Source organism: Panthera uncia (assembly GCF_023721935.1).
Source record: "Panthera uncia isolate 11264 chromosome A1 unlocalized genomic scaffold, Puncia_PCG_1.0 HiC_scaffold_17, whole genome shotgun sequence".
In the NCBI taxonomy this organism is placed as follows: Eukaryota; Metazoa; Chordata; class Mammalia; order Carnivora; family Felidae; genus Panthera; species Panthera uncia.
Window position 1 is genome coordinate 21,432,732 of NW_026057577.1, and position 20,030 is coordinate 21,452,761.

At 43.3% G+C, this 20,030-nt stretch overlaps 1 protein-coding gene across 1 annotated transcript in view; it reads left to right on the forward strand.

Annotated features, from left to right (window-relative positions):
* The window catches only part of MEGF10 (multiple EGF like domains 10), a 137,476-nt gene that overhangs the window by 93,084 nt on the left and 24,362 nt on the right, over window positions 1-20,030 (forward strand). Inside the window, exons 9-13 of the mRNA XM_049648438.1 lie at window positions 322-496; window positions 1,816-1,936; window positions 2,731-2,894; window positions 5,539-5,641; window positions 19,218-19,364. Coding sequence (XP_049504395.1) covers window positions 322-496; window positions 1,816-1,936; window positions 2,731-2,894; window positions 5,539-5,641; window positions 19,218-19,364 — 710 coding nt within the window. The remainder of the gene's footprint in view (window positions 1-321; window positions 497-1,815; window positions 1,937-2,730; window positions 2,895-5,538; window positions 5,642-19,217; window positions 19,365-20,030) is intronic.

The window sequence follows — 20,030 nt, forward strand, 5'->3', positions numbered from 1 at the left end:
TCTTGAAGCCTTCTCATCTAGTTGACCTCTCGCCGAATTAGCGCTTTCAGTTTATGAAAATCACAGTGAGTTCCAGACAAAAGGATGTGGTTGCGATCGTCTTCCTGTTAGGGCGTGATGCCGATTTCATGCAACATTTCTGCGGTACCAATCGGGTTTCAGCCAATTAATTCAATCATAGCAAGCCTGGGAATGAAATTTAAATTACTGTGCATGGAATCACCCACCCCTGAATTGCTCATGGCTAAGGCGACATTTGCATGGGCCTTGGGTGTCATGTTTACCCGGGAGTGACTTTCTCCTTTCATCCGTGTCTCTCAGCTGTCACCCCATGTCTGGAGAGTGTGCCTGCAAGCCGGGCTGGTCGGGACTCTACTGTAATGAAACATGTTCCCCTGGATTCTTCGGGGAAGCTTGCCAACAGATCTGCAGCTGCCAAAATGGGGCTGACTGTGACAGTGTGACTGGAAAGTGCACCTGTGCCCCGGGATTCAAAGTGAGTGGCTCTGGAGGGAGGAGCCGAGGGGTACGACGTGGAGCATACTGATACCATATACCGTATATGACCTTTTCTGACGTACAAACGAAGGTGCTAAAATCGGTCACATCATTAGCAAGAAAGAGAGTAAAGAGAGAAGTACTGATAAGAAACATAAGTCATTCCCTTAGAATAATGATGGGAGAGCAGGTAAAGCTATAAATGTTGCATTGATATTAATGATTTCCTTAATATATGTCATGGAATAGGCTGTATTTTAATTATTCCTTACATAATTGTTTGTTTCCTTACACTATTCTTTTACTACGTTAGATAGGCAACAAAGAAATGACTTTTCCAAGTAGGATATATACTATTGTTAATGGCTTTTGTCTTAACCTCGTGCAATTTGAAGGCACAGAATGTATCGAGTTAGTATTTATTGTGTATTTGCATGTGATGGTTAGCACTTTGTAAGTTTTTCAGTGCCTTTGAGAGTCTAGACCTTGCACATATATATGCCTGTGTGCCAATAGAGCAGAATTTTGCCTAGTTTCTAGGATTTCTTAGCTACGCGTTAGGAATCTTTGTTTTAAAGGAAAATGGCCTTTAGCATTTTCTCCCATTTGAAAGAGGACAGTATTAACCAATGAAGACATTGGTGATTATTCTAGAGCATATAATGTGGAGTGAGTAAGTGATAAAGCCTCAGAGTTGAGAGGATCTTTACAGGTTTTCTAACCTATGTCAGTATTCTTTGCTGGAGCCCTGAATTAGCCTTGTGTTAAGTCTCTTCTGTTTTGAGAGGAGATGACCTCCGGTCATCCTTGATAGCCCACTTCTGTGTTTCAGGCTTATTGTCAGATAATAAATTGAATCATGCTGTAGGCGGAGGGTATGTTCTGATGCTTTGCTTCACCCGCTAATCATACTGCACGTTATACAAAGAAGTGTAGGGCGCTATGCCATTTAGTGTATAATTTATATTTATGCGTATTTATTTATTGACTGTAATTTGTAGTTTATTGTGCTATATCTGCTCGTCTGAGCCAGGACAAAGGGGTTTGTATTTGCTAGGAAGGGAAGGTAATGAAGGCAGCAGGCTTTTTTCTATTTAATTACAGCCCCTATTTAATAACTGTATCCTAAACAGGCAAGCTGGCATTGCACTTGAAGCTTTAAAATTTGCATACTGGTGGCATTTAGCAATTTTAAAAAATACAAGTGTTAAAATTAGGGAGGGATTATAATTAGCATTGTCAAGAGGTATTTTTGTTTATTTGTGTTGGCCATATTTCATTCAGTAAAATTGCATTTTCCTATCCGTGCCTGTCTAGGGAATTGACTGCTCTATCCCATGCCCGCTGGGAACCTATGGGATCAACTGTTCCTCTCCCTGTGGTTGTAAAAATGATGCTGTCTGCTCACCTGTGGATGGGTCTTGCACCTGCAAGGCAGGTAAGTGGGTGAATGAGTCTTTTAGCTGATCCTTGTCCTGGTACCTCTGAAAGTCACGGGGAAGAAACCTTGACTCGGGTTCTAGCTTCAGCTGTGCCAACATTCAGCCTCTGAACTGAGCCAGCCCCTTGTCCAGGGTGGGCTCTCTTAATTCTCTGGGCCAAGAGAAGGGGTTCACATAATATCTCTGAGGTTGCCGCCAGCTCCAGAAGTCTGGGAGTCTCTGTGCTTTGGGTAAAAGTAAGCAAGTAGACATGTATCCACACCCCTAAATTGACGGGCCCAGAGTCACAACAAGAAATGCAGCCAAGCTCCAATGTTATGCGAGGGCCAAACCGTGTCTAACTGTTGTTGCTGCAACAGCCAGGGTCCTGGATGCTCACTGTTCATTGGTTACTGGCGTTTGCTTTAAAGATGAGGTTGCTCTTTCAAACGCTAACCTTCCTTTACCCTCCCATGTAAATATTTCGCTTTCTCAACTGGAAAAACACTCAGCATCGTGCATTATGCATCACTGCACTTTAGAGACCCCCCCCCCCCCTCCGTATCTTCTCCCAGTAGCCCCATGGCGCTTCTTGGTGTTGGCATCCTTGACCAATCATACAGCAAAGGTGGATTCTGGGTACCGTGGTCATTGCCGATGGAGGCTGTACATGGCAGGGCCATGGCTCTCTGTGCTGGGGACCCTGCTGTGCGCCTCCAACATGTCTAAAGGGAAACGTGGCTTGCAGAGGCTCGTCGACACTCCCTGCTGCTTGTGTTTGCTCCATGCTCTGGCGTTCTTGTCGTGGCAGGCTGGCACGGGGTGGACTGCTCCATCAGCTGTCCCAGCGGTACGTGGGGCTTCAGCTGTAACTTAACCTGCCAGTGCCTCAACGGCGGAGCCTGCAACACCCTGGACGGGACGTGCACGTGTGCGCCTGGATGGCGCGGGGAAAAATGTGAACTTCCCTGCCAGGTACGACTGAACCAGCGCCCCACCTCGGAGGCCTGCGGAGAGTTTGCTCGTGGTTGCAGTTTTCCTGATTTCCCATGTGCGAGTGTGAACCCAATGAAACTATTAGAAGAATTGAGGTCTTTGAACTCACATGGGCCATACGGTTGGAAAAGGGGCAGACGTGGAAATCAGTTAGGTGGCTCTGCGAGAATCACTCCCTTCTTTTCCTTCATCTCTGCCCTGTTCCCACCCGCACCCCCACTGCCCTTTCTGTTTTCTCCATTCTCATCTACCCATTTTTTTGTGACAGCCAGTCAACAGCATTTGTCAAACACCCAGCATATACTTGTCAACTCCCCCAATATTGTGTTTCCATTATCATGGAAATCCTCCCGCCTCTGGGGTGGAAAGTGGCAGGGGATTGAAAGGGGGTGGTGACCGGCGTCACAGAAATGCTCGTCAAGATGGTGAAAGGTTTAGAAACAACCGTCTGCTAACATAAGTGTGTCCAGAGTCACTAACAGCTCCAAAGATTTGCCTTGTTCGATGCTGACTCTGCTCCCTTGACCTACTTTAGAGGTACTCATAGTTAGAAATCCCGCGCTCTGTCTACCGCAGGCAGGCAGAGGCTGCGAACAGGACACACGTTCCGCAGTAACAGGCCGATTTCTCTTTCTTCCTCTGAAGCCCTTGGCCCGTTTCTTTGCCCTCTTTTTCATTACTCTTCCTTCCTCATTTTTTTTCCTCCTGAGCCATTAAGCATTTTCTCAGTGATGTGTGTTCTCTGCCTCCGGGAGAGATGGCGAGATGATACCATGCCCCACCCCTGAAGTGGGCCCCTCGCACTGGGAGCTGCTTTCCCCCTGGGCTTCCCCCTCATCAAGTACAACCCATTTCCCTACTAGAGAGCATTCCACCCTGGGCTATTCCTTGCCCTCCAACCCCCTAGGACAAAGTGAAGTTAGCTTTGCTGCCTCTCATCCACCAGTGAACAAATTATCGGTGCTCTGAGATGGGCTTGAGAGTACCTTTTGCTCCCAGTCTGATTATAGACAAAGAGAGCAAAGCCCCCGGCATAATCTTGTCCTTTTTTTTTTTTTTTTTTAATATCTTAGATGCATTAGAAAATTCAGTGGAAACTGATGGTAGTTTAAGTGGCCCATATGGTGGCAAAGCTAAATGCCGTGGAGCCCCAGCAAACATTAGTGGGGCCTAATTTTTATTTTAGCAAACCCTAGACAAATGATTATGCTTTCAGACACCCACAGCCTGTTTTATGCTGGTTCTCAGTTTCCTCGCCCTTGGTAATGGTGAACCCCCTGAAGGTTTATGGTATCCTTCCTCCGTTTATCGGGATCTGGCCTGAAAGGGCGGGGCTTGTATAGGCAAAGCTGTCCATTTTCCTCCCATGGGCTAACTGATCACGTCCACAAAGAGTTTTGTCTCTGTTGGACCCAAACTGATGCGCTTGTGAAACTGTAAGGCCTGGGAATAGACCAGGGAGGAATATTTGCCAACAAGTACTCCAGCCTTCTATTAGATGGAATCAGAATACACGGGTTGTTTAGACTTCTTCACGGAGAAGAGGACATTAATTAGGAACAGTAACAGAAGATTTTCACTTCTCCTTACAGTTCTTGGTATCACCTTGGCAGTTTATGGAAATGAACTTAATTCAACTAGCACTATGATTTTCTTTTAATTTTATTTCTTTATTTTTAAATGCTCATTTATTTATTTTGAGGGGGTGTGTGTGCACGTACAAGCAGGGGAAGGGCAGAGAGGGAGGCATAGAGAGAGGGAGAGAGTGAATCCCAAGCAGGCTCCATGGAGCCGGCATAGAACCTGATGGGGGGCTCAAACTCATGAACTGTGAGATCATGACCTCCATGACCAAGAGTCATGACCAAGAGATCATAACCAAGAGTTGGATGCCTAACTGACTAAGCCCCCCAGGAGCCCCAATTTCCTTTTAATTTTAGAGCTTCTTGATGTGAGTCAGTGTCCTCCCTTTCCACTATCAAGTAGCATGCCTTATAGGGAACACTGAACTACTGTATAAAAATCTCTAGGAACAAAAGAAAAAATTTTTTTTTAATTTTTTAAATTTTTTTTTATTTTTTTTTTTATTTTTGAGAGAGAGACAGAACATGAGTGGGAGAGGGGCAGAGAGACAGGGAGACGTAGAAGCCAAAGCAGGCTCCAGGCTCTGAGCTGTCAGCACAGAGCCCGATGCGGGGCTCGAACCCACGAACCTTGAGATCATGACCTGAGCCGAAGTCAGGCGTTTAACTGACTGAGCCACCCAGGCGCCCCAAAAGAAAATATTTTTATGAGTGGTGGCTTAGGATAAGATAAAAAGATTCTGTTAATTAATTAGCATGTTTACATGTATTTGCATATGTGCCCATCAGCCTAGTGGCATAGTTGGTTTCATCATTCATAGGACCGACCATGATTTTGTTGGACAAAAACTACAGTTTGAGTGATTTTAAAACACTGCCTCCTCCATTTGGGGGGCTGAGAAGACACGGGAAGAGGTGATTATAATGCATGTTGCTGAGAGGTGTTTGGGAAAGGAGATCCTGGATCTGAAGTCGCTGAGTAAGGTCCCTGTCGTCTCTCCCTGTGGATTTCCATGACCTCATTGCTGTCTCCCACGCAGGACGGCACGTATGGGCTGAACTGTGCGGAGCGCTGTGACTGTAGCCATGCGGACGGCTGCCACTCCACCACAGGCCACTGCCGCTGCCTCCCTGGATGGTCAGGTGAGCCGAGGACTGCTACTTGAATCGGGAAACATGCCAGTTACACCTGGTGCTCTCCCTTGCTACTTTCCAGAAATGCACACGGGTCAGCTTTTCAGAGAAGGAAAAAGGGTAAAGTCTCCAGTCAACTGCCACAGTTTTACCCAAGAAAACCAAATTAATCTGTAATCTGAGAATGGTTTCTTTTTTTGTTTTGTTTTGTTTTGTTTTGTTTTGTTTTGTTTTGTTTTGTTTTTGAGAGAGAAAGAGAGATAGAGTGTGAGCCTGGGAGGGGCAGAGAGAGAGGGAGACACAGAATCTGAAGAAGGCTCCAGGCTCTGTGCTGAAAGCAGAGAGCCTGACACGGGGCTCAAACTCCCAAACCACGAGATCATGACCTAAGCTGAACTCGGCCACTTAACCGATTGAGCCACCCAGGCACCCCAAATGACTTCTTGTTGAAACATACAGGGGCAATTCTCTTGAACCTCAATTGAAGATCCAACTGTTAGATTCAGGGCAGCAAGAGGGGAAAATGTTTTTGCTGTGAAGGGTGTATCAAGGCTTCTGTGGTATTTTTGAACTTTGAGGAAAGAACGATTGAAATAAACCACAAGAATATAACTAAGTTCATCTTGGTGAGGCAAGAATGTTAAGTATTAATATTAATATGGTTAACATGCAAGTATTAAAATATTCATTGCTAGACACGAAAGCTTTAAAACTTCCTTTTTCTTATAATAATTCTTAAGTCATAAATTTCCTAATACGATTGTCAGTTTTGGGACCAAAAGGCGGAAGTTTCTCCTTATTAATATGGCTTCATGGTTCCAGATAAGAAGTTTACCAAACTAACAGTGGACTTGGAAAAAGAACGACGTTTTTGCTCGTGATCAACAGACTCGGTAGAGGGAACTAAATGCCCAAGCAAAGAGAGATCTTGCTTTTCTGTTTCTTACATCAAGTCAAGCCTATTTTTAAAAACAAAAATGAGGGGCGCCTGGGTGGGTTGGTCGGTTAAGCGTCCGACTTCGGCTCAGATCATGATCTCACGGTTCGTGAGTTCGAGCCCCACGTCGGGCTCTGTGCTGATAGCTCAGAGCCTGGAGCCTGTTTCAGATTCTGTGTCTCCCTCTCTCTGCCCCTCCCCTGTTCATGCTCTGTCTCTCTCTGTCTCAAAAATAAATAAACGTTAAAAAAAATTAAAAAAAAACACAAAAATGAAAACAAAATCCTAAAGTATGAGCAGAATTTTAAAAGCTTATTTAGAAAAATTACAAATGGGAGTGCACCAAGAAAATTATTGAACATTGGGATGAATGAACTGGGTGTATTTGTGAGCATTTCTTCTGAAAGTAAAATAAAATGTTGATTGCTAATGTGCCATTTGAGAGTGAAGTGCTGGGAAACTAGGGACCAGAGGTAGTTAGATGAACCAAAACTCTCTTTTCAGAATTCTCATTCAAAGTCATCTGTGTGTGTGTGTGTGTGTGTGTGTGTGTGTGTTTGTATATGTTGTGTTTGTGTCTAAATATATTTGTATCTATATTTAGAGAGGGAGACTTGTAGGGCAGAACTATCTCCATATTGGTGATTCTTCAGTACCTTCCAACATGGTTTCTTAACTTGTCCTCTAAAAGAGAAATTGGTAGTAACAAGCCAGTGCCCCCTTTAGTGATGGTTCATATTTTGAGAACGTAGACCTTTCAGAGGAGAGTCTTATGCATCCATACCAGAGATGTGACATTTAGGAAATTATGGAGTCAGGGTGGTCTTACCTTTTAGCAAAAATGCATAAAAGGAAGAGCAAAGAAATAATAAGTAATGTTTTTTGAATGCTTACTGCAGGCTCGCAGCAGCTCTGTGAGGTAGAAAATATTTTTCTGTCTTCTTTACAGACAAAGAAACTGAGGCACCGAGAAGTTGAGTGGCTTGATCAAGGCTGCAGGGTCAGTAAACGTGAGAGACAGGATTTGCACCATTGCTTTTCCACTGCATCTCCAGCTCTCTTAATTACTGTACCCTCTGCCATGCACACATTTCTTCCAGAAAGTGCTGGGGAAGGGGCAGTTAGGTGGAGATTAATTGAGCATGGATGAGGACTTCTGAGAATTATATGACAGGACCTGGTGATAAGTGCTGATAAGCAGCAACCTCTTCGTGTGTGTGTGTGTGTGTGTGTGTGTGTGTTTACATGTATATATATGTATATGGAGAGAGAGAGAGAGAGAGAGGCAGAGACAGAAAGATATACCATAGAATTCACCTATTTAAATTGTATAATTCATTGGCTTTTCATATGTTCAAAGAATTGTACGACCATCATGACTATCATTTTTAGAAGATTTTCATCAATTCATAAAGAAACCCCATTAATACCCACTAAAAGTCATTTTCCATTTACCCCCAACTCACCACTAGGCAACCTTATCTCCCTTCTCCATACCCTAGGCAACCACTAATCTACTTTCTGTCTCCATAGATTTGCCTCTTCCGATATTGTATGGATTCATGGAATATGTGGTCTTTGGTGATTAGCTTTCTTCTCTTGGCTTGTTTTCAAGGTTCATTCATTTTGGAGCATATATCATTCTTTCATTCCTTTTGGGTGCTGGATAATATTCCATGGTATGGGCAGACCACATTTTATTTGCACATACATCTGTGATGGACATTTGGGTTGTTTCCACATTCTGGCTATTTTGGATAATGCTGTTATGAACATAGTACAAGTTTTTGTCTGGATGTGTGTATAGTTGGTATGTATTCAGGGGTGGAATTGCTGGGTTGTGTGATAACTCTAAGTTTAACTTTTTGAGGAATTGCTACACTGTTTTTCAAAGCAGCTGCTCTGTTTTACATTCCAGCCAGTTATGTGAGGTTCCTGTATACTCACCAAAACTTTTTATTATCTGTTTTTTTTTGATTATAGCCATCCTAGTGGTGTGAAATGTTATTTCATTGAATTTTTGATTTGCATTTCCCTAATAGGTGATGATGTTAAGCATCTTTGGATTTCATTTCGGCTGTCTGTATATTTTCTTTGTAAAAATGTCTATTCACATACTTTGCTCATTTTTTCATTGGGTCATTTGTCTTTTTATAGCTGAGTCATAATATTTCTTTAAAAAAGTTTTTTAACATTTATTCATTTTTGAGAGAGAGAGAGAGAGAGAGAGAGAGAGAGAGAATGATTGGGGGAGGGGCAGAGAGAGAAGGAGACACAGAATCTGCAGCAGGCTCCAGGCTCTGAGCTGTCACACAGAGCCCGACGCAGGGCTCGAACCCACAAACCGCAAGATCATGACCTGAGCTGAAGTCAGATGCTCAACCAACTGAGTCACCCAGGCACCCCAAGTTGTAATATTTCTTCACATATTCTATCTATAGATTCCTTATCAGATATTCCTTATCAGATTTGCAAATATACCCATTCTGTGTGTTACTTTTTCACTTTCTTCATGCTGTCTGTTTCCATAGAAAAGTTTTTATTGTGATGAAGTTCAGCTTGTCTGTGTTTTTTCTTTTGTTCCTCGTGCTTTTGGTGTCAAGTCTAAGAAACCATTGTCTAGTCCAAGGTCACAAAGATTCATGCCTGTGTATTCTTCTAAGCATTTCAGAGTTTTAGCTTTTACATTTAGGTCTTTGATCCATTTTGAGTTTGTTTTTATATATGGTGTGAGGTGAGGGTCCAACTTTGTTCTTTTGCATGCTGATATCCAGTTGGTCCAGCATCATGTGTTGAGAAGATCATTCTTCCCCTGCCCCACGCTCACCATCTTGATACCCTTGCCAAAAAGCAGTGGCCATTAATGTGAGAGTATTTATGTCTGGACTCTCACTTCTATTACATTGATATGTGTGTCTATCCTTATGACAGCACCATGCTGTTTGGATTATTATAATTCTGTAGAAAGTTTTAAAATGTGGGAAGTGTGAGTCCTCCAACTTCTGTCTTCTTTTTCAAGATTGCTTGGGCTATCCTGGGTCCTTTGAACTTCTCTATGAATTTGAGGGCCAACATGCCAATTCCTGTGAAGAAACACTGTGGATTTAATGAGGATTGAGTTTATAGATCAATGTGGGGAGTATTACCAACCTGACAATACACGTCTTCACATCCTTGAACGGGAAATGTCATCAGTGACCTCTTCAGCGGTGTCTCTCAGTCCTTTGGAATTTGTTGAGAGCTGCTTTGGCTTCTGACAGGAGTAAACTGAGATGAGCTGTCATGTGCTTGATTTCTAGTGTCTGAGAGCTACCTTGGGAAACAGACCAAGGCTGGGGTCATGGACTTTTTCTGTCAATAGGAGTTATCCACAAACACAAGGACTCTCTCACCCTCTAGTTTCTCCTTGACAAAAGCTGAGATAATTCTGACTTCACATTGTGAAATTCCACCTCCCCATGTTTCTGCGGGGCTCTCACTCAGTGCTACAACTACATCGCTATAGGGAATAGACCAGATTTTGTGACTTCCCTAAGGTTCTTGAAGTTCTCAAATTGAATGACCAGTACCAAGTTCTCTGTGACCACAATGAAGTCAAATAGCATTTTGAACCCCCTGGCAAGTTCAGAACTTTTCTAACAGAGAGGCCCTGTCATCTGTTTGGGACCATGCTCCACCAAATCCACTTTTGTTTTATGACTTTAGAGGAAGTGTGAGGTGTTCTTGAACACACAAGTCACTGCTCAAGTATCTACCTGCTTTGATGATTTAGAGCCAGACTGTGAAAGGCATACTCTAGTCTACATGAAAAAAGCAGGAGATATGATTTGGCTTGAAGCCAGCCAGAAAATGTGTTTGTTACATTCCACAGTCTGGGTCATGGGGTAAGACAAATTATCCCATCTGGCCTTAGACCTATGGAGCTCCTGCGGGAATGCAGCAACTTTGTCACACAGCATAATCTTGTAATGCTCTGTCCATCTGTGACTGGTTGCCCCTCTGTCTCTTTGCTTCATGGCCCCAGTGTCTCATTTCTCTGGGTCTTCTGTGGAAGCTGTTGATCTGTGAGGATCTAAGATTGCTCTGAGACTTTTTTTTTTTTTAAGAGAAGTCATCCACCACATTCACAGAACACACTTGGTATAAGCAAACGTAGATAGAGGAAAAGAAGGCTACTGGAGCTCCAGAAAGCACCCTCCAATTGCACAAAGGATTGTTTATTTTCCCAAAAGGAAGGAAGAGTAGACTCTGTGTTATTTACATAGAATACCATTTCATTGTCAACCCTGGGGAAACCCAGAAATTTTTATCAACAAACTTGCTTTTGAGTAAGTGCCTCGTAAGAATGTTTCTCAACATAGAGAAAGCCTTGCTTTTCATTTGGATACCAGGTGCAGGGCCAGATAAATAACATGAGCCTAGGGAAGTAAATGATTCGGACGCCTCTTCTCCCTGTTGCCGAGATTGCTTTAGCTGAGATGTTAAGTATCACCGGACAAGGTAGTCATGTGTAGCTTAATAGTGGGGCTTCAATGCAGTTGACACGGGGACTGGGTTCTTCCCCTGACCAAATCAGTAAGAAGGCACAGAGTCACCAACAGTGCTGGGTCACTGAGCACGCTGTGGGGAGTTGCTCATCAGTCCTCTGGGTTTAAAGCCAAAGATAAGGGAGAGCTTTACCCCTTTTTACGAAGAAATTGACACGTCTAAATTGAGGAAATCATATGCCAACCTAAGAGAATCAGCTTGTTTTTTCATGGTTGGGTTCATCCACCACTCCTCATGACTTTACCATCATTTTAATGTTTGATTGGCTTTTTCTTTTAAAGGAACTGAGACTCTATTTCTATCATTGATATTTCCATTTTACCTGGTTCTAAAACAAGTTTTCAAAATGTACGGCCATACAGATTACTCAAAGCAAAAGGTACATCTGACATCCCAAATACTATTTCCGAAAGAAATGTACCATTAAAAAAAGACAAAGACAGGGGCATCTGGGTGGCTCAGTCAGTTAAGCATCCGACTTCAGCTCAGGTCACGATCTCGCGGTCTGTGAGTTCGAGCCCCACGTCGGGCTCTGGGATGATGGCTCAGAGCCTGGAGCCTGCTTCCGATTCTGTGTCTCCCTCTATCTCTGCCCCTCCCCCGTTCATGCTCTGTCTCTCTCTCTGTCTCAAAAATAAATAAAAAATGTTAAAAAAAATTTTAAAAAAAAGACAAGGACTTTTACTATATGTAGTTATTTAAAACCTTAATATATGGATTTTTTAGCCCATTAATTACTTTACCAAAAGGGGCAGATTGTAGCAAAAAAAAAAATGGGGGAAAATGAAACACTATCCAAAATATAGGCTGTGTCCTGGGCTCCTTCTCCCACACCTCTACACACACACACACACACACACACACACACACACACACACACACTGCTGTAAAGTGAGATTGGCTTTTCAAATGATTATTTTGAAGTCCCAGGTGTCAAAGAAATGTAAGTAGTTGTGTTTGTGTATGTTTGTGTATTTCCACAGTAGTAAAGTAATATGCTTTATAAAGTATTTTCCAAAAACAGTAGACATATGCTGACTTTTTTCCTTCCTTTTTGCTCTGACTTCAGTCAGCCAAAACACCTCTTCACTGAGTATTATAGCTAATCAAGATTTCATTCTGGCTGTGGGGGAACATATGCTGTCCCCAGCCTGGTTCCAAGTTCTGGCTAAGATCACTGTCACCTGGGAACTTTTTTAACTTGTGTATTCCCTGTCCCCACCTCACACCTGGTGAATGATGAGCTGGGGGGTGCATGAGGAGGGCGGAGCCATTGCCTGCCCATAAAGCACCTTTTGCACAAATTTGGAGAAGGTTTGGAAATCTTTCAGGTTGTACTGCTTGGCAGGTGGAGGGCAAGGTGGATTTCTGCCCTCACTTAGCCCTGTGGCCAGAGGCTCTTGTGTAGTGTACAGCCTGCACAACCTTACTTGGTGGCCTCATTTATCATTTAACAAGTTATACATCGGTGCTTGGGTGGCCCAGTCGGTTATGCATCTGACTCTTGATCTCACCTCAGGTCTTAATCTCAGGGTTGTGAGTTCAAGCCCCATGTTGGGCTCTTAGGTGTGAAGCCTGCTTAAAAAAGGTTGCACCAGTGGCTCATGCAGTGACAGTTACCCGTCTGTAGACTGGCCTCTGTATGCATGTTTACTCTCACTATTGAAGAGGTGGGGGTTGCAGGGAGCATTTCTGTGGCAGAATCCTCATAACTGCTGGCAAAAGGCTTAGGGATGCATTCATGGCAGAAAAAACAGTTAAATGCTAAACTAAGAGGAAAGAGATGAAGGCACCAAATCAACCTCTCGAAGTCTTGGGAAAGAGAGAGGGACTGGCAACTATGTAGGAGGGTAAGGAGGGGCACAGAGAATAGGGAGAGAGGTGGGGTGCTTATTGGAGCCCAGCCAGGAGGCAGGGGGCATTACAAAGAGGAAATGTGTGTGTTTCCCCAAATTCTCCAAGGTTGACCAGGTGAGTAAGTGAACTGCTGCTTTAGCTACTGATCTGTGCCAAAGTGATCTCTCCTGTGGTGTTAGTGACGCCTGAGTTGTTATAATAAGGGGGAACCTAATTCTTTATGCAGTGACATCAAAGTGCAAGTGGACGTGAGCTTTAATTAACATGCATGCATCCAATCAAGCAGGGTATTGAAGAGTGGACAACATTTGTGCAGCATTTATGTCTCTCTATCTATGCAGTTTTTTGGGGGAGGGAGTCCTGTAAAAGCAGAAGGTCGAGTCCCTGAGGTGAGAGTGGAGGAAGGGGCTTGCCTTCCCAAAAGAATGGCTGCAGAAAAAGCCAGAGCTCCCAGGGCCCCCCATCTGCTTAGCAGTCTGTTCTGTTTACTTTTATCCAGGTCCGGACTGAGGCAGGTCATGCCCTCTGGTGTTTTTGTCTTGCAGCTACAAATGCACACATCGACGATTTATATGATTTATCAGGATGTCCTTTCCAACTTGGTCATCTCTGTAAAGCAGATCCTTTTTTAATCCATCTTTACAATTCATAGTATCCAAATAGAAAGATTTGATTTAACAACCACATGTTGAGTGCCTCCAAATTGTGTGCAGCCACAGTGCTGGATGCTGGGAGCACGAGGGTGAAGCGGGGCCAGCTCCTGGCCTGCAGAAACTCACGTCCTCTTAGGGCGGACACAGCGTGGGCACAGGTGGTTACACCAGTGAAGAACGTCTCTACGCCAACAGTAAGCCTCTGCTTTGTTAGCGAGAGGATTAGCAAAGCAGCAAAAGTCTTATGACGCTTACTCTGGCTCTTCTCTTCTATACTCATCAAGCCCAATTATTAGTAACAAATCCCTCTCTTCCTTCTAATAGATGTTTAATAGCTTGTTGCTCAGGAACCAGACATCGAATCGAAATCATGTCCTTCGTTCACTAATGCCCCCAAAGAGTGCAGTACGGGCATTAGGAATACGAACAATTAGCAAGACGAGGAGTTTGGGTTCTATCTCTGAGAGGGAGAAGTAATGACAACCAAGATGATTTATTTTACCGCATTCATGCAATCACAAATGCCTAGTGAATGCTCGTTTCACATTGAGGCCGCTGGCATAATGCATCAGGCATGAAATGCACGAACATTTCTTTAGAGCTGCTTAGCTGAAGTTTATCACGATCATTCAGCCATTGCCTAGCAACTTGGGAAGGCTATCAAAGAGCTCTTTGTCCTCAGTCCTGGCAAAAACAGTCCCTCACAGATCGCCTTATCAGCGTTAGAACGTTGATCAGGAAAAAATGCTTCCACTGAACCAGAGATCCTTGCAAATTTAAAGATACCCCCTTCCCATTTTGTCCCCTCTTCCAAACGCATTAGGGCGTTGTTTCCTGAAGTAACTCCCATTAGAGCCTTTATCTCTTCTTCGGTAAACATTCCAAAACAATTTCTTCAAGATGCCTCCCTAATTCTTCGGTTGCTTTGTAATCTGGGCTAGCATTAAAAAACACAGACCTGAGCTCATGAAGGTATATCTTCTCAAAAATCAGCAAGGCAGACATTTCTACCCCCTTAGATCGGAAAGGTCACCATTTGAGGCATATAAAATATACATATGCTGGTTTTCTGGTCTGCATGGGCCTCTCATCACTTCTTTAGGGAAAGAAAGGATTATATGGTTGCTCCCATCCAGTTAGAAATAGTTCTGAATATCAAATTGGAAAGAGAGACGGTTCTTCTTGATTCACTCAACAAATCTTTAACACCCTCCGTGTGCTGGGCACTGTGGTGAACAGAAACACCATCTCTCTTTGACGGAGCTCCAGACTTCATTCATTTCCCTGTGCAGAATATGGGGGCAGGAGGAGCCAGTGCATGTACAGATCTTTCACCTCCATTGTCTCTTGCATTTCTGAGGAATTTATCCCCCCCGCTCCTGCATCCCAACTGCCTTTGACTTAGTTTAAGACCTTGTCATGTCTGTCTTTTTTTTCCTTTACCTGGATAACCCCAAACAGCCCCCTGACACAGGTCTTCTTTCTTCCAGACCCATCATCCTCAGACTGTCTTCTGCCCTCCAACCAACCACAAATTCAGTTATGTGCTTCTCCTGCTTCATTGTCCATTTGGTCCCTGTCAAATCCAAGGGGGAAGCTCACACTTCACAGCATGGCATCCTTGGCTTTGGGTATGTGACCATTGCCTGGCTGCCCAAACACCTCTCCTGTTCTTCCTCACCCCAGTTTTAGCTGTCCTCCATTTCCATATGCTTCTTTGGGCTCCTGGGCCTTGCACCCACCATTCCATTAGCTTGGAGCCCTTCTCCACCTTCCCAGGCTCTCTCCTTTTCTGACTGAGATCCCAAGACAGGGTTAGGTGTGCCTATTCTGGGGCCATTATCATTCCAGAGTTGAAGTTCTTTCTTAGAGAACCTATCACCAGGAAGCCAATAGCCCCTGGACCTCTTGAATATTCATTAAGTTGAATTCTCTTTTCTGTCTTTGATAAAAAAAGAAACATAAAAATATCTTGTAGGACTCCAGCAAGTTTGCAAAGATTGGGATGAGATGAATGCAAATAATTCAGGAATCACACACACACACACACACACACACACACACAGGTTAAAGCAAACTTATAATTATCTATCCTGAAAAAAGTTTTACTGAAGGGTTAGTCTTACAGAGAGGTCACATCAGTAGCTGTATACCTAGTGTGGCCTAGAGAAACACTTACCCGGGGACCCCCTCTGTGAGCTTCAGTGCCTGATATTTCACAATTAGAGATTTATTTCTTAGGCTCCTCACGTGTGTCTTCTCTTAAAATATTAGTATTCTCTAGAGAAGGTAACAACTCAACAGTAATCAATTTACCTTACCTTTTCCTGACTATAAGATGAAAGGAAAGATAATAGGAGGGCACAGAACTCTGAGGGGGAGGAGTATCAGTAGGAGAAAATAGGACAGCAAGGGGAAAAAATGCAGCTTCATGCTTTTTTCTAGAATTGCCCCCTGAGGCATACTTTATGTTTGTCTACAAATAGATTAGGCATTAATATCTGAAAAGCGATGACTCATTTTACTGATGGTAGAGAAAGAGAAAAGAGGTTGAATTTTTAGAGGAAGTTGGTCATAGAATTACTATAACTTACTTTCAAAGGGGAGACTTATTTGCAATCCTGAAATAAAAGATATTTAAAAGTAGGCTTGGTTCTGCTGAAATATTCTTTTATGATTGGAGACAGAAGATTTGATAGATGATCTCTAAAATTCCCCGTGATTCTCTGGAAATGAAATCATGGGTAAATCATGTGAAACAAGCGTATCATTGTAATGGATCTCTTTGCTATATCGTGGGCCTTGTTACTCTATGAAAATTACCTCGATAAAGTTGATTATGACAGATGGCTGTGCTATCCAGCTGGACAAACCTATTAAGGAAGAGGAATCCGATATGAAATAAAGGATCACTTTATTCAGATTTGCCAATCTGTGCTGGGGTCAGTTGTCTTAACATGCTCTGATTGAGAATGTGCTAAGTCACATATAAATTATGATAATCTATAATGCAAAAAAAGCAGCAGATAATTTTGACCTCAAGTGTATTCCATTCTGATTTAGCTGCATTTATTTAATGTGGTGGAGAGATTTGGCAAGTAGCTGATGAACCAAATCACCATAAATAGCTAAATCCCGCCCCTTCCCCTTTCCTCAAGCTCCCACCCCACAACAATGTGCCAGAAATGAGGACTAATTTTCAGGATGATTTTCAACTTCTACTTCTCCAAAGTCCTTACTGGGATTTGCATGGATGGCTGTAAACCAAAATGGCCAGAGTTGTCCGAATATCTGTCAAGCAGGAGTCCCCATCTTAGGTGCCATTAAATAGGTCCCTAGCTCATGGTCAGCGCTCAGAACCTGAATTTGAAAAGAGAGTGAAGCCTGTGACCCTTCACAAGGTTACCCTTGTTGGTACTTCCTTTAAGTTCATAAAACAAAATTTTTCCATTTGCAGCCTCTTTTTGAAGTGGTTTGCTCCTTAATAAATGCCCTGCCTCGTGTAGGTGCGAGCCCAAACACCAGATACAACTCTATAGCTGCTGAATCACGTTTGGTGAGCATAGCATTTTAGGATTCCACCTCAGCTTTTCAAAAGAGATTTGAAAAGAAAAAGAAAAGATCGTATGTTTGTGAACTCAAGAAAAAAAAAATCACAGGAGGCCAAAATTCCATATTTTATTCTACAGGGAATCCTTGAACCCCAGTCAGCTTCTAACAGGTCTGATCTCCTCCTTCAGCCAGCAGCGCGAGCTAAAATAATAGTCTTTTGTTGACTCAAGCTAGACACAATGAGGTCTGTGAGCTTTCATGCCTCCTTAACAGCCTTTACCATGTGGGAGATTTTCAGAAGGAGGAGACGGGAACAGTCAAAAGTGGAGTTATGGCTCAGCAGAAATGACTGTGCCAATTAGCAACGTTCACATTATGGTTTGGGGCTGCTTCTGTTGTAAGGTTTGGGCCACGGTAACTTTTCTCCTAATCAATTTCGAAGCAAAAACTGCTCAGCTTCCTTGGTGCTGGGTGGTGACAGCATTCTGGATCCCTAAGTGTGTGCGTGCTTGTTCTTACTGTGTTTGCACTTGGTCTGAAGCCAGCAGTTGCCAGTTCACTACTAATTATAACTCGCTGCTTCTCAATGCAAAGAGCGTGTCTTTGAGTTGGGGAGAATTCTGACTTACAAGAAAGAGGCCCCTGTTGTATTTCAAACACAAACTTCCCAAAGAGACTTCTCTTTTTTTTTTTTTTAATTTTTTTTTTTAACATTTATTTATTTTTGAGACAGAGAGAGACAGAGCATGAACGGGGGAGGGGCAGAGAGAGAGGGAGACACAGAATCGGAAGCAGGCTCCAGGCTCTGAGCCATCAGCCCAGAGCCCGACGCGGGGCTCGAACTCACGGACCGTGAGATCGTGACCTGAGCTGAAGTCGGACGCTTAACCGACTGAGCCACCCAGGCGCCCCCCAAAGAGACTTCTCTTTACCTCACATAAAACCTGGTTTTATTTTTATTTTTGCCACTTTGCTTTTTCCCTTGCATTTTCCTTAGGCATTTGTTCATTCATGACCAACTCTAGAATTTCTGTTTCCGGGTAAGAGCTAAACACCTACATAGAGTAGTAACCTAATAATCAATAACTTGGACAACAGCTGCAAATAAGATCAGTTGTGATATTCTGCCTTTATCTGCCCAGTGCCAGATTCAATTCTTAAAGAAGAATTTAGTGGCACAGATTAGTGTATCTTTCCATCCTGTACAATGTAGCATCAAAATGTTTTTTTCTTTAATTTTCATTATTTTTTAAATTTTTTAATGCTTATTTATTTTTGAGAGAGAGAGAGACAGACAGAGCATGAGCTGGGGAGGGGCAGAGAGAGAGACGGAGACACAACGTCCAAAGCAGGCTCCAAGCCATCAGCATAGAGCCTGGTGCAGGGCTTGAACCCACGAACCAAGATATCGTGACCTGAGCCAAAGTTGGACGCTCACCTGACTGAGCCACCCAGGTGCCCCTATCGTCAAAATGTTTTAAGATGGTGTTTGCTCCAGGGGGAGAGTTTTCTTTATGTAAAACAATTTAACCACTTTTTACTTCTTTTTATCTTTTTTACACTTGGTTTTTCTGTAAAGATAAAGGATGGGGGAAGAAGGAAGTTGCTGAGGGCTCACTGATAAAAATATTTTTGATAAATTTTGCCTTTAATAGACAGAGCCCTTGGGCTTCCCATTTGCTTCATCCTTTTAAAAAAGAAACATCACTAACGCGACAATAAATTATGTATATGTAAAAAATAAAAAAGTCAGTATAACAAAGGTGTTTTATTCCTGCTCTTTTATGACTTGGTAGAAAATCACCCTGGGATTATTTTAATGCTATGATGATACGATACATGATGATACAGTGTATGATGATGTACTGACGTATATAAGTGAATTTTAAACCTTATGCCATCCCGCTCATCATTGCAGAGATAACCCAGTTTGGATACCATGACCGTCCTCCTCCTCCTCCTCGTCTGGGACTTTGTGTCCCAGAGGCACCAGCCCCCACTGCCTCTTAGTCAGCCTTGCCCGTGTGCATTGTTTCAGGTGTCCACTGTGACAGCGTGTGTGCTGAGGGACGCTGGGGCCCCAACTGCTCTCTGCCCTGCTACTGCAAAAATGGGGCTTCGTGCTCCCCAGATGATGGCATCTGTGAGTGCGCGCCAGGGTTCCGAGGCACCACGTGTCAGAGAAGTAAGTGTCTCAGTACGTGGAAAGGTCTGCCTTCCCTTCTCAGGTACCGTGTGCAGAATTATTATCTCTGTCCCACACCTCAGTTCGTGGCGCTGTTCTGTTGCAGTGGAGTGGGGAGGAGACTGTAATAGGTCTCTGTCCCTTGTGGAGCTGTCCTTGATAGCACTGCCTGAAGAGCTTTATTCGTTCCAACCTCCATGACGAGCCTAACAGATGGGGCTTTGGCCTTTCCTTCTCAGTAATGATTTCAATGCCTCATTGGCATCGTCGTCAGGATACGTTTCTTGATCCTGCCTTAAATCTTGCAAATGGTGTTCCAGAAATCCATTGACCTGTAAATATTTGATTCAGCAATTTTGGCATTGGCCTTACCTCAATTACCAGAAGTCAACATCAGCCAAACCTTGCGGCGAATCATACATCTTGCTAGTAGTCTCACAGCCAGTGCTGTGGGGAAAATAGAATTGCAGAGTTAAAAATGGAGGCCGTTGACATTGGTTAATGGGATTTTTAAGAGAGGAGGGGATCCATAAGATTTTACGAAATCTTTTAGTAAATGTAATCAAGAAAAGAATATATGGCTCTAAGACACATTATCCTTATTTTTAGATGACTTTTTTCTTTTTTCAGTGAAGGCTCTATGCATTTGTCTTGCGTTTAAATCCA